General features: G+C 46.0%; 1 protein-coding gene across 9 annotated transcripts in view; it reads right to left on the reverse strand.

The window, feature by feature from the left end:
* The window catches only part of LOC123455579 (lysine-specific histone demethylase 1B-like), a 44250-nt gene extending 31459 nt beyond the window's left edge, over positions 1-12791 (reverse strand). For 5 of the 9 annotated variants that reach the window (XM_045136915.1, XM_045136918.1, XM_045136914.1 and 2 more), the window contains exons 1-4: positions 12706-12791; positions 9836-9932; positions 8816-8940; positions 6837-6926 (exon numbers count right to left, since the gene is read on the reverse strand). Coding sequence is in view for 4 of the 9 variants with exons in the window: in XM_045136921.1 (XP_044992856.1) it covers positions 6837-6926; positions 8816-8940; positions 9836-9919 (299 nt within the window). In the remaining 5 variants the exon portion in view is untranslated. Of the gene's footprint in view, positions 1-2987; positions 3148-6836; positions 6927-8806; positions 8941-9835; positions 9933-12705 lie in introns of those variants that run through there. The other 4 variants (XM_045136916.1, XM_045136920.1, XM_045136923.1 and 1 more) reach the window with 3 other exon arrangements.
* Positions 12792-12898: the final 107 nt, after the last annotated feature.

Genomic DNA, 12898 nt, shown 5'->3' on the forward strand with positions numbered 1-12898 from the left:
TTCCTCAGGTCCCATGTTAGCCAGATGCACAAGGGGGCGCATGCGTCTGGAGTTCGTTTGCAGAGGCTGGAAGCCCTGGCGCACCCATTCTCTCTCTCTCCCTCTATCTGTCTTTCTCTCTGTGTCTGTCGCTCTCAAATTAAAAAATAAATAAATTAAAAAAAAATACAGTTGAAAAGATGACTGCAGTTCAGGCCCCCAGAACCAACACAAACGTGTATGCATGCAAGTGGCACACACATCCATGATCCCAACACACCTACTGCAGTGAGAAGTGATATTAGGAGAATCCTGATGTATGTGGGCCAGCTAGGCTTGTGATTAAAGTGGTAAAAAAAAAAAAAAAAAGAAGTAGAGGCGAGAAGAGAACCAACACCTGAGGTTGTCCTCTGACCTCAATAGCCACACTGTGCCACACATATGAACATGCACACACCCCACACGAACCAGCTGGGCACCAGAATTCATCTCTGCTTCCTGACTGTGGATGCTGCCTCCAGCCCCAGCCACTGTGACCTCTCCACCATGATGGGACTGTGAGCTCAAATAAACCCTTTCTTCTCTAAAAAATAAAATGATCATATGGTAGAAACTGAAGTGTGTGAAAATTCTGTACTACATTTTCAACTTTCTGTTAAAATTTTCTAAAATAACTTAAGTGTGTGAACATCCAAATGCAGAATGAAGGCTGATCCAATGTTCCACATATACAAAAGTGAACTCCAAATGGCTCAAACACCTAAACCTGAGAGCTAAAACAAGAAAAATCCTTATGACCTCACATTTGGCAGTGAGTTCCAACAGACAGAAAAAACACAAGCAAGGAAAGACATAAACCAAACTTTATCAAAACTAAAAGCTCAAGCATCAAAAGACAGGAACAGGACTGGAAAGATGGCACAGCCAGTAAGGCACTAGCCTGCAAAGCCTAACAACCCAGGTTCAATTCTCCAGTGCCTATGTACAGCCAGATGTACACAGTGGCACATCCTCCCTCCCTATGCCACCCCCCCCCGTCTGCTTCCAAATAAATAAAAACATTTTTTGAAAAGAAAGGAGCAAAGTTGGAGACATGGCTTACCAGTTAAGGTGCTTGCATGCAAAACCTAGTACTCACATTCTACTCTCCAGATTCCACGTAGCCAGACACCAAAGTGACATAAAAAAGTGCAATGCCACACACACATGCGCACGAGATGGCACATGCATCTAGTTTGACTGTGGTGGCTGAAGGCCCTTGTGCACCGCTGCCGCCCTCTCACTCTCATAAGCCACACGTGGTGGCGCACACCTTTAATCCCAGCACTCGGGAGACAGAGGTAGGAGGATCAGCGATGGTTCGAGGGTAACCTGAGACTACATAGTTAATTCCAGGTCAACCTGAGCTAGAGAGAGACCCTACCTCAAAAACCAAACAAAGAAAACAAGACAGGAGCAAAGTCAGAAAACAATCTGCAGAAAAATAGCTTTGAAACTCAACTATGATAAGGGTTTGTATAGAGAATTTGTACAAAAGGGAGGGCTGAAGAGATGGTGGTTAAGGCATTTGCAAGGGAAGCTTACAGACCCATGTCAGAATTTATAAACACCACATAACCCAGATGCACAAAGTGATGGAAGCACACAAGGAACACATGTCCACAAGGTGGTACATGCATCTGGAGTTTGGCTGCAGTGGCTGAGGCCCTGGCACGCCAATTTTCTCGCTCTCTAATTAAAAAGGGGGGAGAACACCTTCAAGATGGGTTAGGGACTGATCTACACATTTCCTCCAAAACAACATGTCAATGGCCAGCAGGCAAGGGAAAATATGCATTGACTAGACAGTAGGGAAAAGCAAATCAAAACCACAGTGAGATGCCTCTTTAAGACCACACAGGAAGCTAACAATGAAAACAAAAACAAGAGTTTGGTAGGATGAAGCGAGGAAGGAGGAGACAAGAGAATCAGAAGTTTAAGATTCATCCTTTGATACACAGCAAGTTTCAGGCCGCCCTGCCCAACGTGACACAATGGGGGTGGGGGGAATAGTCAGTGAGGATGTGGGTAAACTGACCCCACAAATCCTGCAGACCGGGATGAAAATGATGCAGTGGCTGAGGAGGAAGTCTGGAGGTTCCTCATAAAGTTAAATACAAGCTGGTCCTAGTATCACAGGCCTGTACCTGCAGCCACTCAAGAAGTTGGCAAACTCAAGGCCTTTTGGGGCTATGGAGTGAATTTACAACCAGCCTGTGCCATTTATTGAGCCCCCAATTCAAAGTGAAAAGTAACACAAAGTGAGCTGCAGAGATGGCTGAGCAGTGAGGGCGCTTGCCTGCAAAGTAAGGACCCAGGTTCAATTCCACAGTATACACGTAAGCCAGATGCATGAGGTGGTTCATACTTCTGAGGTTTGTTTCCAGTGGCTACAAGCCCTGGTATATCCATTCTCTTTCCCTGCCTCTCTCTTACTCTCTCTCTCACACACATATATATACATATACATGAGTTTAAATATTCAAACAAGCATTTGTACAAAACTGTTCAAGTAACATTATTCTTACTAGCTGAAAGGCTGACATGACTCACATGTTCATCAAAGATGAACGGGGCTGGGGAAATGGCTCAGAGGCAAGGTGCTTCCTGCTCAAGCATGACAACCTGGGGTCAATCCTCAACCACTACGAAAATCCAGGCATGGTGTCGTGCACATAAAATCTGCACTGGTGGAGGTGGAAACAGGAGGCTCCCTGGGCTCACTGGCTAGCTAGTCTAGCTGGATCAGTGATTTCTAGGCTCAGCAAGACGCCCAGTCTCAATGAATAAGGTGGAGAGTGAGTAAGGAAGACATGTGACATCCACCTCTGACCTACCCACACGTGCGTGCAACGAAAGATGAGTGGATTAGCACAAAGAGACATACCCTTCCAATGTACTATTACCTATATAAGAATAAAATACTAAGGCTGGAGAGATGGCTCAGTGGTCAAGGTACTTGCCTTCAAAGCCTAAGGACCCGGGTTCGACTCTCCAGATCGCACATAAGCCAGACACACAAAGGTGAGGAAAGTGCAAGGTTGCACATGCCCACTGGGTGGAGCAAATGTCTGCCATTCAATTGTAGTGACTGACACCCTGGCATGCCAATTCTCTCTCTCCCTCACTCTGTAAAATAAAAAAAAAGAATTTTAAATTTTATTTTTATTTGTGAGGTAGGGAGGGAGGAACAGAGGGGACAGAACGGGTGTGCCAGGGCCTCTACCCATTGCAAACAAACTAGAATCACATGTGCTATTATGTGCATCTGGCTTAATGTGGGTAATGGGGAATCGAACCCGGGTCCTTCGGCTTCGCAGACAAGTGCCTTAACCAATGAGCCATCTCTCCAACCCCATAAAATATTAATTTTGTTATGTGTATTTTACTTCAGTAAAAAATGTGTGCATACCTTTAATCCCAGCACTCGGGATGCAGAGGCAGTAGAAGGATTGCATTGAGTTCAAGGCCAGCCTGGAACTACGGTGAGTTCCAGGTCGGTCTGGGCTACAGTGAGACCCTACCTCAGAAAAAAATTGTTTAAATACACATATATTCTTAAAGAAATCCAAAACTTGTTACACAGAGTTATGTTTATGATATATATATACTGAATGATTTTCAATGCACGGCAAAATGGAAGATGGGTAATAAAGCATTAAAAATGTACGTGGGGACTGGAGAGATGGCTTAGCAGTTAAGCGCTTACCTGTGAAGCCTAAGAACCCCAGTTCGAGGCTTGAATCCCCAGGACCCACGTAAGCCAGATGCACACGGGGGCTCATGCATCTGGAGTTTGTTTACAGTGGCTGGAAGCCCTGGTGCACCCATTCTCTCTGTCTCTCTCTCTTTCTTATCACTCTTAACTAAATAATAAAATTTTTTTTAAAAACGTACATGGGCTGACTCAGGGGTTAGAGGCACTCACTGCACAAGCCTGATGGGCACCAGTGTGGAGCCGCAGGAACGAGTGAAGCCAGTGCAATCAGCACATGCACTTAAAAGCCCAACGTGCCTAGGGCAATGGAAGACAGAATCAGAATCCCAAGATTGCGGACAGCAAGTGTGTCGTTCACAGGACCTCACCAAGATGGAAGGTGGGGAGAGATCAACACCCTCTCGGTTGTCCTGATCTCCACATGCACAACGTGGGACGTGTGTGCCCATACACACACACCCCTAAGGTGTAAATTATGTAAAAGACTTCACTATCCTGTTACAAGGCAGTTACTCTGGAACTGTTATCACCTCTCACAAGCTATATGCTCTTGTAACTTTCAGCAACTACAACTAATAGTAGGTAGGTTTTATCCAAGCTGCCCTTAAAGCTTGGTAGGTAGCCAAGGATGGCCTTGAATTCCTGCTTTTCCTGCCTCTACCTACCAACTCCAAGTGCTACAATTATAAATGTATGCTACTATGCCCAGATTTAATTTTGAAGGAACATTTAGACTATTTTCATAGATACATAGTAAATTCTACATCAGGCACTAAAATATGTATCAGTAAGCCAAGAATGGTGGCTCATGGCTATAATCCCAGCACTCAAGAGGCTGAGGTAGTAGTTGTGAGTTTGAGGGCAGCCTGCACTTTATAGAGTTCCAGGTCAGGCTGGCCTAGGAAGAGACTCTGCCTCAAAACAAACAAACAAAACTGGTAGTAGTGGCCCATGCCTTTAATCCCAGCACTCAGGAGGGTGAGGTAGGAGGATAGCTGTGAGTTCAAGGACAGCCTGAGACTACATGGCAAATTCCAGATCAGAGCAAGACCCTACCTCAAAAAAAACAGAACAATAAAAGTCAACAGATGAAGTAAAATGTAACAAAAACATTCACCTAAGAGCAGAAGGAAAAAGAAAGAGGAAGAAGCAGAAGAATATATCATTTATGAAATAGTAAAAACAAAAACAAAAGCCAGGCCTAGTAGTGCAGGCTTGAAATTCCAGCAACTGAGGAGGCAGAGCCAGGACAGCATCACAAGTTCAAGACCTGCCTGGGCTACATACAGACAGCGTTAAAGGTCCCCCTAGACAACTCAGTGACATGGACTCAAAAAGTAAAGAGACAATTCACCATTTGCCTAGCATGTGCAAAGCCCTAGGTTCAACCCTAGTACTCAAGAGAAACATGGTAAACGCAGTACACACCTGTAACACTAGCACTCAGGAGGCTGGGGCAGGAGGATGCGAGCGCAAGGCCGACCTGGGCTACCCAGTGAGACAATATCTCAGAAAGAATTTCTTTAATATTTTTAAAACTATATTTACTTATTTGCACGTCTGTGTGGAGGGGGTTTGCCAGGGTCCTTTCTCACACACATGGGCTCCATACGCTTATGCCATGTTTTGCATCTGGCTTTACATGGATGCTGGAGAACCGAGTCAGTACTGTCAGACTTTGCAAGCAAGCACCTTTAGCCACCAATGAACCCTCTCTCCAGCCCTGAAAAAAATTACTTTGAAATACATTTATTTATTCCAAGACGAGTGTGCTTGAGTGTGAGTCAGGCTTCTTGCCACTACAAAAGAACGCCTTAGTCCAGACAATCATGTTTGTTTGTTTCTCTGTTTGTTTTTAATGTATCTTATTTATTTATTGGAGAGACAGAGGCAGACTAAGAGAAGGAGGGAGAGAGTGGGCACACAGGGGACTCCAGCCACTGCAAGCGAATTCCATATGCATGCGCCCCCTTGTGCACCTGGCTTATGAGGGTCCTGGAGAGTCAAACCAGTATCCTTTGGCTTTGCTGGCAAATGCCTTAACCACTAAGGCATCTCTCCAGCATGAGAAACATGTTTTTAACAAACTAAAAATGAAACATCAAAAACTGAAGCAAAGATCACTGAGTACATGGAGAAAAAGGACACTTAATGTATTTACTGGAAAAAAGATATCATTAACAAACTTCCAAAGTGGGAAAAGAGAGACAGAAAAACTAAACCTCAAAGGCCAGGCATAATGTCATATACCTGGAACCCAACACTGGATGCAGAAGCAGGAAGATCACTGCCTATCTGAGACCAGTCTGAGCTACACAGTCAGTTCCAGGCCAGCCAGCGATACATAATGAAACATGGGGAGGGAGGGACACAGAGAGGGAGGGAGGGAGGCCTAAAGTGAACAGAAGGAAATAAATTTAAACTATAATGAAGAGGAAAATGCAAACAAGATCTAATCTTGCATATTTTTAAAAGAGATCAATAAAATTTCTAGGCCACCAGGGCTGGGGAAATGGCTCAGCAGCCAAAGGAGCTTGCTTACAAAGCCTGCCAGCTTGAGTTTAATTCCTCAGTACCCACACTAAGCCATGGACACATACATCTGGAGTTCTTCTGCAGGAAAAGAGGCTCTGGTGGATATCTCCCTCCCTCCCTCTCTCCTTCCCTCCCTCTCATCTATCTATCCAGCTCATAAATAAACAAAAAAGAATTAAAAATTGTATGCCACCAACCAGGGTAATTGGGTGAGGAGGAAAAAGGAAAAAATAAAATAAGAGATGGCTCCCTGGCCATCCAGTGCTGTTGTCAGCATTGTCCTCCCGTATTTCAGCACCCTGTATTCTATGCATTGTGACAGCAAGCAGAGTAGCTCTGAGTTTTCCAGAACTTATAGATATGTGTGTCATAACCGTAAGTATGGACACATAAGCACACACACACCAACTTAGGGCATCAAATTCAGAGTCAAAGTTCCAGTGCCTGTACACATGACTAGAACAATCCAGGAACTCAGCCTAGGCGATAAGCCTTACAGTGTGACCCACCTTCCCTGCCTATGTCCCTGTCCCCAGACCAGAAAAATCTCAATTAGCAAACAAACCTTCTATAATAATGGTCAAAGTATTCATTACAAAAATGTTCTCCACAGGAAAGGTGATACCATCGGGACGTGTAGCCATTTTTAGCACATCTGAAAATAGCAAAAACATGAAATAATGAGTAAATATTTCTTCTCAACATTTTTATTTTATTTAAGAGGCATGTCCTATGAGCCCATTTTGTGTTATCTCCACTTAAGACCTCTAATATGCATGAACTAACAGGGGAAATGGGAATGGATGACTGACAGAGCTTGTTTTCAAAAGTATGCTTGGGGCTAGAGATGGCTTATTGGTTAAGACATTTACCTGAAAAACCAAAGGACCAAGGTTCAACTGCCTAGGACCCACGTAAGCCAGGTGCACAAGATGCGTGCATCTGGAGTTGTCTGTAGTAGCTGGAGGCCCTGGAGGGCCCATTCTCATTCTCTCTCTCTGCCTCTTTCACTTTCAGATAATTTTTTTTTTAAGTGTCTTGGGTTTCACATTGTTTTTGGATTGCAGAATACCTGCATATGCATAATGACATACCTGAAGCTTCTATGTTTACTGTACACTTAGAGCCTGAATATCCTTTAATACAGTACGTCATGCACTTTAGTATTTTGACACATGAAGTTAGGTGTGGAATTTTTCACTTCCAACATCATGCCAGTCCTCAAAAAATTTCAGATATTAAGCATTTTGGATTTCATATTGCAGACACCCTATCTGTAACGCACAGTGAGGATACAAGGGAGACTTAACCTAGCAGCTGTCTGGGACACTGGGTAGGTTGGACCAGGACTCTGGAGCACCAATGGCATCTTATGAAGGATGCAATGATGCATTATATTTGCTACAAGTCGCTTTGTAAAATGACTCTAGTGTTAACAACTGGCCACCTGCACTCTGGACATTAAGCAGGCAGTCTGGGAACTGGGCAGACAGCCGACAAGGCAAGAAAATGAAAAGTAGCACCACTATGACCATCACCACCTCCCTGTGCGCAAAACCAAATAGAAGCCAGGCGCAGTGGCACACTCCTGTAATCCTACCGCTCAGGACGCTGAGGCAGAAACACTGAGTTCGAGGCCAGCCTGGGCTAAAGTGAGACCTTGTCTCAAAAAAAAAAAAGCAGAGAGATAGTTCAGCAGTAAAAGGTGCTTGCTTACAAAGGCTGACAGCCTGCATTCAAGTCCCCAGTACCCACATAAAGTCACATGCACAAAGTGGCACATGCATTTTGAGTTACATTGGCAGGAGGCCATGGTGCACACAAACTCACTCTGTTTTGCTCTCAAAGAAAATAACTTTTTTAAAAATATCTCCCAAAATAGGATTACTAAATTCTATCATATGTTGTATTCACTGACTATTTTCCTCTTAAAATTAAAAAAAGGTCTAATTTGTGACATGTCAATAAAAGCAATCAGATTGCCACTGGCTGTGGAGTTTCTATTAGTTTTTTGTTTGTTTGTTTTTGAACTCTCATCCACCTCTAGAACGATGGAATTGTAGGACCAGTTGACGCAGAGCTGAGGAACAAATCCAGGGCTTCACGCATGCCGGTGAAGTGCTCTACCAACTGGGCCACATCTCCTGACTAGCTTCTGTCAGACCTGCGCATGCACAGGGAAGGGAGACACGCCACATGAGCGAGAAGAGACCAGTGAAAAGCAAACATATGCTGTTCCTTCCTGGGAGCTCACATCCCCTCTGCTGCAGCCCCATACTTCACCCTACCCTGAACCCCCAGGACAGGACGGACGCTGCACTGCAGGTTTGACTGGAGTGTGACCTCTCGCGCTAGGCAAGGTACAACCAGGGAGTGTTGAGGCGGCTGTGGTGGGTAGTGAATTCCTGACCATTCTCCATCATCAGGTAACTTGCAGTTTATCTACCTTTCAGAAAACCAACTTCAAAGATGGTATTCCCACAAATGTTCCCACATGTTCTCATGGGCAGAAATGCACGATCTAGGTTTGCCTACCCAACAGACCTCTCAAAAGCACTGGCAAAGCACACAGGACACACGGCTGTACAGCCTGCCTTTTCACATTTCCTGTACTTCTCTGATGCACCCGCTTCCTCCTCATCTGTGGCCTCTGCTGCTTTCTTCTTCGCCTGTAGAAGAACAAGGTGAGGTTAAGAGTTCACTGGACTGATGGCATTGGAAGGTTTGCTGCTGAAGTCACACACACATTACAAGTTTGTTTTTGTGGGGCGTGGGAGGGAGGCTGAAGTTGACGTGGATTTTACTTAAAAGATTCTCTAAGGCTGGCTTTAAGCACAGGGGCTAAGAGAAAGGAGGAGAGAGAGGGCACGGGCATGGCTTTCTCATAGAAGAGTGCTGAGGTCAGAATCTGAAATGTCAATTTATTTTTGTGGTGCTTGCAATCAAACCCATGGTCTCATGCACGCTAGGCAAGCACTCTACCAACTGAGCTCCATCCTCAGCCCCAAATGTTTACAGGTGAAGGTCAGTGGCCTCCTGCAAGGACAAGAACTGACTAGTGCAACTTCAGCAAATAACTGTCTTGCTGGAGAGCTAGAAACAGCATTTTCATGACAGGTAGCTCAGAACTAAAACTCATAGAGCCATTCTTAGAAAAAAGTAACATCACATGAGATAAGTCATTCTCAAGTTTATTTTCCTCTCTCCTTATCAGAACACTTAAACCGTTTCAGTATGCAATTATTTATTTAAAACTAGAAAAATTCTAGAAAACTGTAGCAAAAAATTTTATTAAGTAACTAAACCAAAAAAGAAAACAGCAAGTATCCCTCTAACAGTACTCAATCAACTAGAAGCTCAAGTCCAAATTCCTCTCAATGACATCCAAACCACACATGAACTGGCTCCAGCGTCCACTCTGAAAGCAGTGCCCAGCTGTGAGTCTCCTGTCCCCCATGCTGACCCACATTGTGCCTCCACCTTGCACTTCTCGCCACCAGCTCCACAACTGCTCTCTACACACTTTCACACAAAGGGTTTGTTGAATGAACAAGTGACACCTACCTGCCTCCCAGAGCTCCTCCAAGGCAGGTTATCTGGAGAAGCATCAAAAACTGCTCTTTTCTTCATCCTCTCTCTGGCTGCCATTGTACTAGGAAATCTGTGCAGGTTGGGGGAGAAGGAGAGGGAGGGAAAAAGGAAAGGAAGGGGAAAAAAAATCTAAGCCAGTCATATTATCCCAAGTCTCTGTGTCACTTAGCAGGCATAAGCGCACACTCTGCACACGCGCTGCCTGAGTGTCAAGTCACCACATCAAGTTCCTCAACCTCTATGAGCCTTCCTGCTGCCATACATAAAATGGGCACAGCCAGGTATGGTAGTGTATGCACCTGCAAGGTGGGACAAGAGAATCACAAGTTTAAGGTAATCCTTAGCTACATATTGCTTTGGAGGCCAGACTGGAATTCATGAGTCCCTCATCTCAAAAAATTCAAACTTAGGCTGGAGAGATGGTTCAGTAGTTAAGGCATTTGCCTGCAAAGCTTAACAACGCAGGTTCGATCCCCCAAGACCCATGCGAAAGGTGGTGCATGCATTTGGAGTTCGCTTGCAACTGGCTGGAGCCCTTGACGTGAACATTCTGCCTCTTTCCCCTCTCTCAAATAAATTAAAAAATATATTTTTTTAAGGCAACAAATGAATCCCAGGCAGACTGTACAGTCACTTCTGACTATAGGAATCCATACTGCATGAAAGCACTGGAATCTTCTATGGGCCACTATCTTATGAGTTCTCAAACTAGTCTAACAGCAGCACAGTTAAATATACATTAGAACCAACACCTACCCAGGTTCCTTGGCTCACCCGTTAGTCATAGCACTCCAGAGATAGAATTAGGAGGACCAGGAGTTAAAAGGTCAACCTTGGCTGTATACAGACTTCAAGACTACTCCGGTCTACACAAGGCCTTGACTCAGAAACAAAGAGTCAATGTCTACAATATAAATGATGTATAGCAGCGAGAAGAGGTTTTGAACTGTAAGAATTCTTTCAACATGAAAAGAAAAGTGCTCAGTATAAAAAAGAGGCAGGCTCTGTAGTTATCTTTCACCTTCTCTGTCATGTCACTACACACAGAGTGGAAAGGAAACAGGGCATCTGTATGAATGAAGAATTTGGAAGCAGGAAAGTGGTGCCAAAAAGTATAAACTGCACATAATCTTGGAGAAAACCTTGAGGAACTTGTGATCCTACTGCTTGATACCTGCCAATTGTATTGCTGCCTAATGATGCTCACGTATTATTCCCATCGTGGAATCCACCCTGACCCTGAGAATCTCGACATCCATACTGTGGGTGATTTTCCTTTAAAAGTTCACTTCCTTAAAACCAAATTCATGGCAACTGCAGGCACATAAACCCCACACATAGGGGATCAGTCTGGAGGTTTCACTCAGTTGTACAGGGCCAGCTCAGCAGTCATGAGGTCCTGAATTCAATCCCCCAAACACACACACTTAGTTCTACAGCATCCATTATACTGCTAACAGTAATGTTAGAACTGTCTACCTACAGATACTGTTATACACAATAAAGGATTCCTAGATCCATTTGTATTCTTTCTTTAAATTTACTTGTGTTCTATTTTATTTCATGTGTTATTGGGGATCAAATTCAGGGCCCTACAAATAAATGCCAAGCACACACTCTACCAGTGAACTACATCCCCAGCCCCCATTAACACTTTCAACCAAGCAGACATTCATATAAATATGAATTCTAACAGATATAAAGTTCAGGATGGGGTTTAGGAACATAAATGTAATGGTTCATGCAATATTTACAATAACTAATCATCAACGAATGTATGCGCTCCCCCAAAAAAGCATGGTTTCTAAAAAATTTCACTGAGCCAGCTGTAGTGGTACACACCTTTAATACCAGCACTGAGGAGACAGAGGTGAGAGGATCACCCTGAGACTACATAGTGAATTTCACGTCAGCCTAGGCTATACGTAGAGCTTACGTCAAAAAAAAAAAGTTTATTTTTTTCATTAATACTGTAATCTATATACCAGAAACTTCTTCCGTACCCAGAAACAGGTTTTCCCTCTTTGGGTCACTTAAAACCAGACAAGACTAGCATCTTAACATTCCCACGCTCATCAAATATTCAGAAACATGGATCCAGAGTAGTAATTCAATATTACATGATTTATCCAATATGCAATCCAATAATCCATTGCTGAATTCCAACTGCCCGGGTGTCCTGAGCTGCCGTCCTTACTGGACGGTAAGTAATTACTGAGGGTGATGTTTTCACGCACCCCTGAAGAAAACTTCCATGCTCTGGAGCCTTCCGCCCACTGGCACAGATTTCGTTGAAAGCAAAGCGGGAGTGGCAGCGCACTCCCGGCACTCAGGGGGCCGCGGCGGGAGGACCGCGACGGTGAGCGGGAAGCCAGCAGAAGCCTTCCGCGGCGCCGGCGAGGGAGAGCCCACACCTGGCGCGGCCTCGGCGTCCGGGAGCCCGGCCTTCCTCAGCGGGCCTGCCGGTGCCTTCCCCTCGAGCCAGCCGAGCCGGGGCCCCGCGGCTACCGGAAGGCTCGCCGGCCAGCGCGGGCGGGACCGCGGGCGCGGCGGGGACGCGTGCTCGACGGCCGGGCTCCCCACCGGGGGCGCCCGGGACTCAGCGTCGCGCGGGGGACGAGGCGTCCCGGCTGAAAGGCACCGCGACGAGCAGCAGCAACGCGTGGGCGAGGCGGGGCGCCCAGGCCGCGGCCCGGAGGACCCTCTCCCGCGAGGGTCGCCACCCGCCCCTTCCCCCCGGGGCGCCGGGCAGGAGCCTCAGGGACACCCGCCCCCGACACCCTTGACGCAGCGCTGTTGCCGCCGCCGCCCCCACGCCCGGCCACCGAGCATGGAACCCCTACCTCGGTCAGCCAACTGGGCCGCCAGCCGCAACCCCCGCTCAACCGCCACGGCTTCCACCATCATCGCGGGGTGTCCGGGAGTGGGCGGAGCCCGCAGAACCAGGGAGCCGGAGGCTGCGTCGCTCGCCCCGCCCCGCCCCGCCCCGCCCCGCCCATTTCCGCCGCTGCGCAAACCCCACGTCGGGGAGGGGCG

The sequence above is a fragment of the Jaculus jaculus genome, chromosome 17, assembly GCF_020740685.1.
Source record: "Jaculus jaculus isolate mJacJac1 chromosome 17, mJacJac1.mat.Y.cur, whole genome shotgun sequence".
In the NCBI taxonomy this organism is placed as follows: Eukaryota; Metazoa; Chordata; class Mammalia; order Rodentia; family Dipodidae; genus Jaculus; species Jaculus jaculus.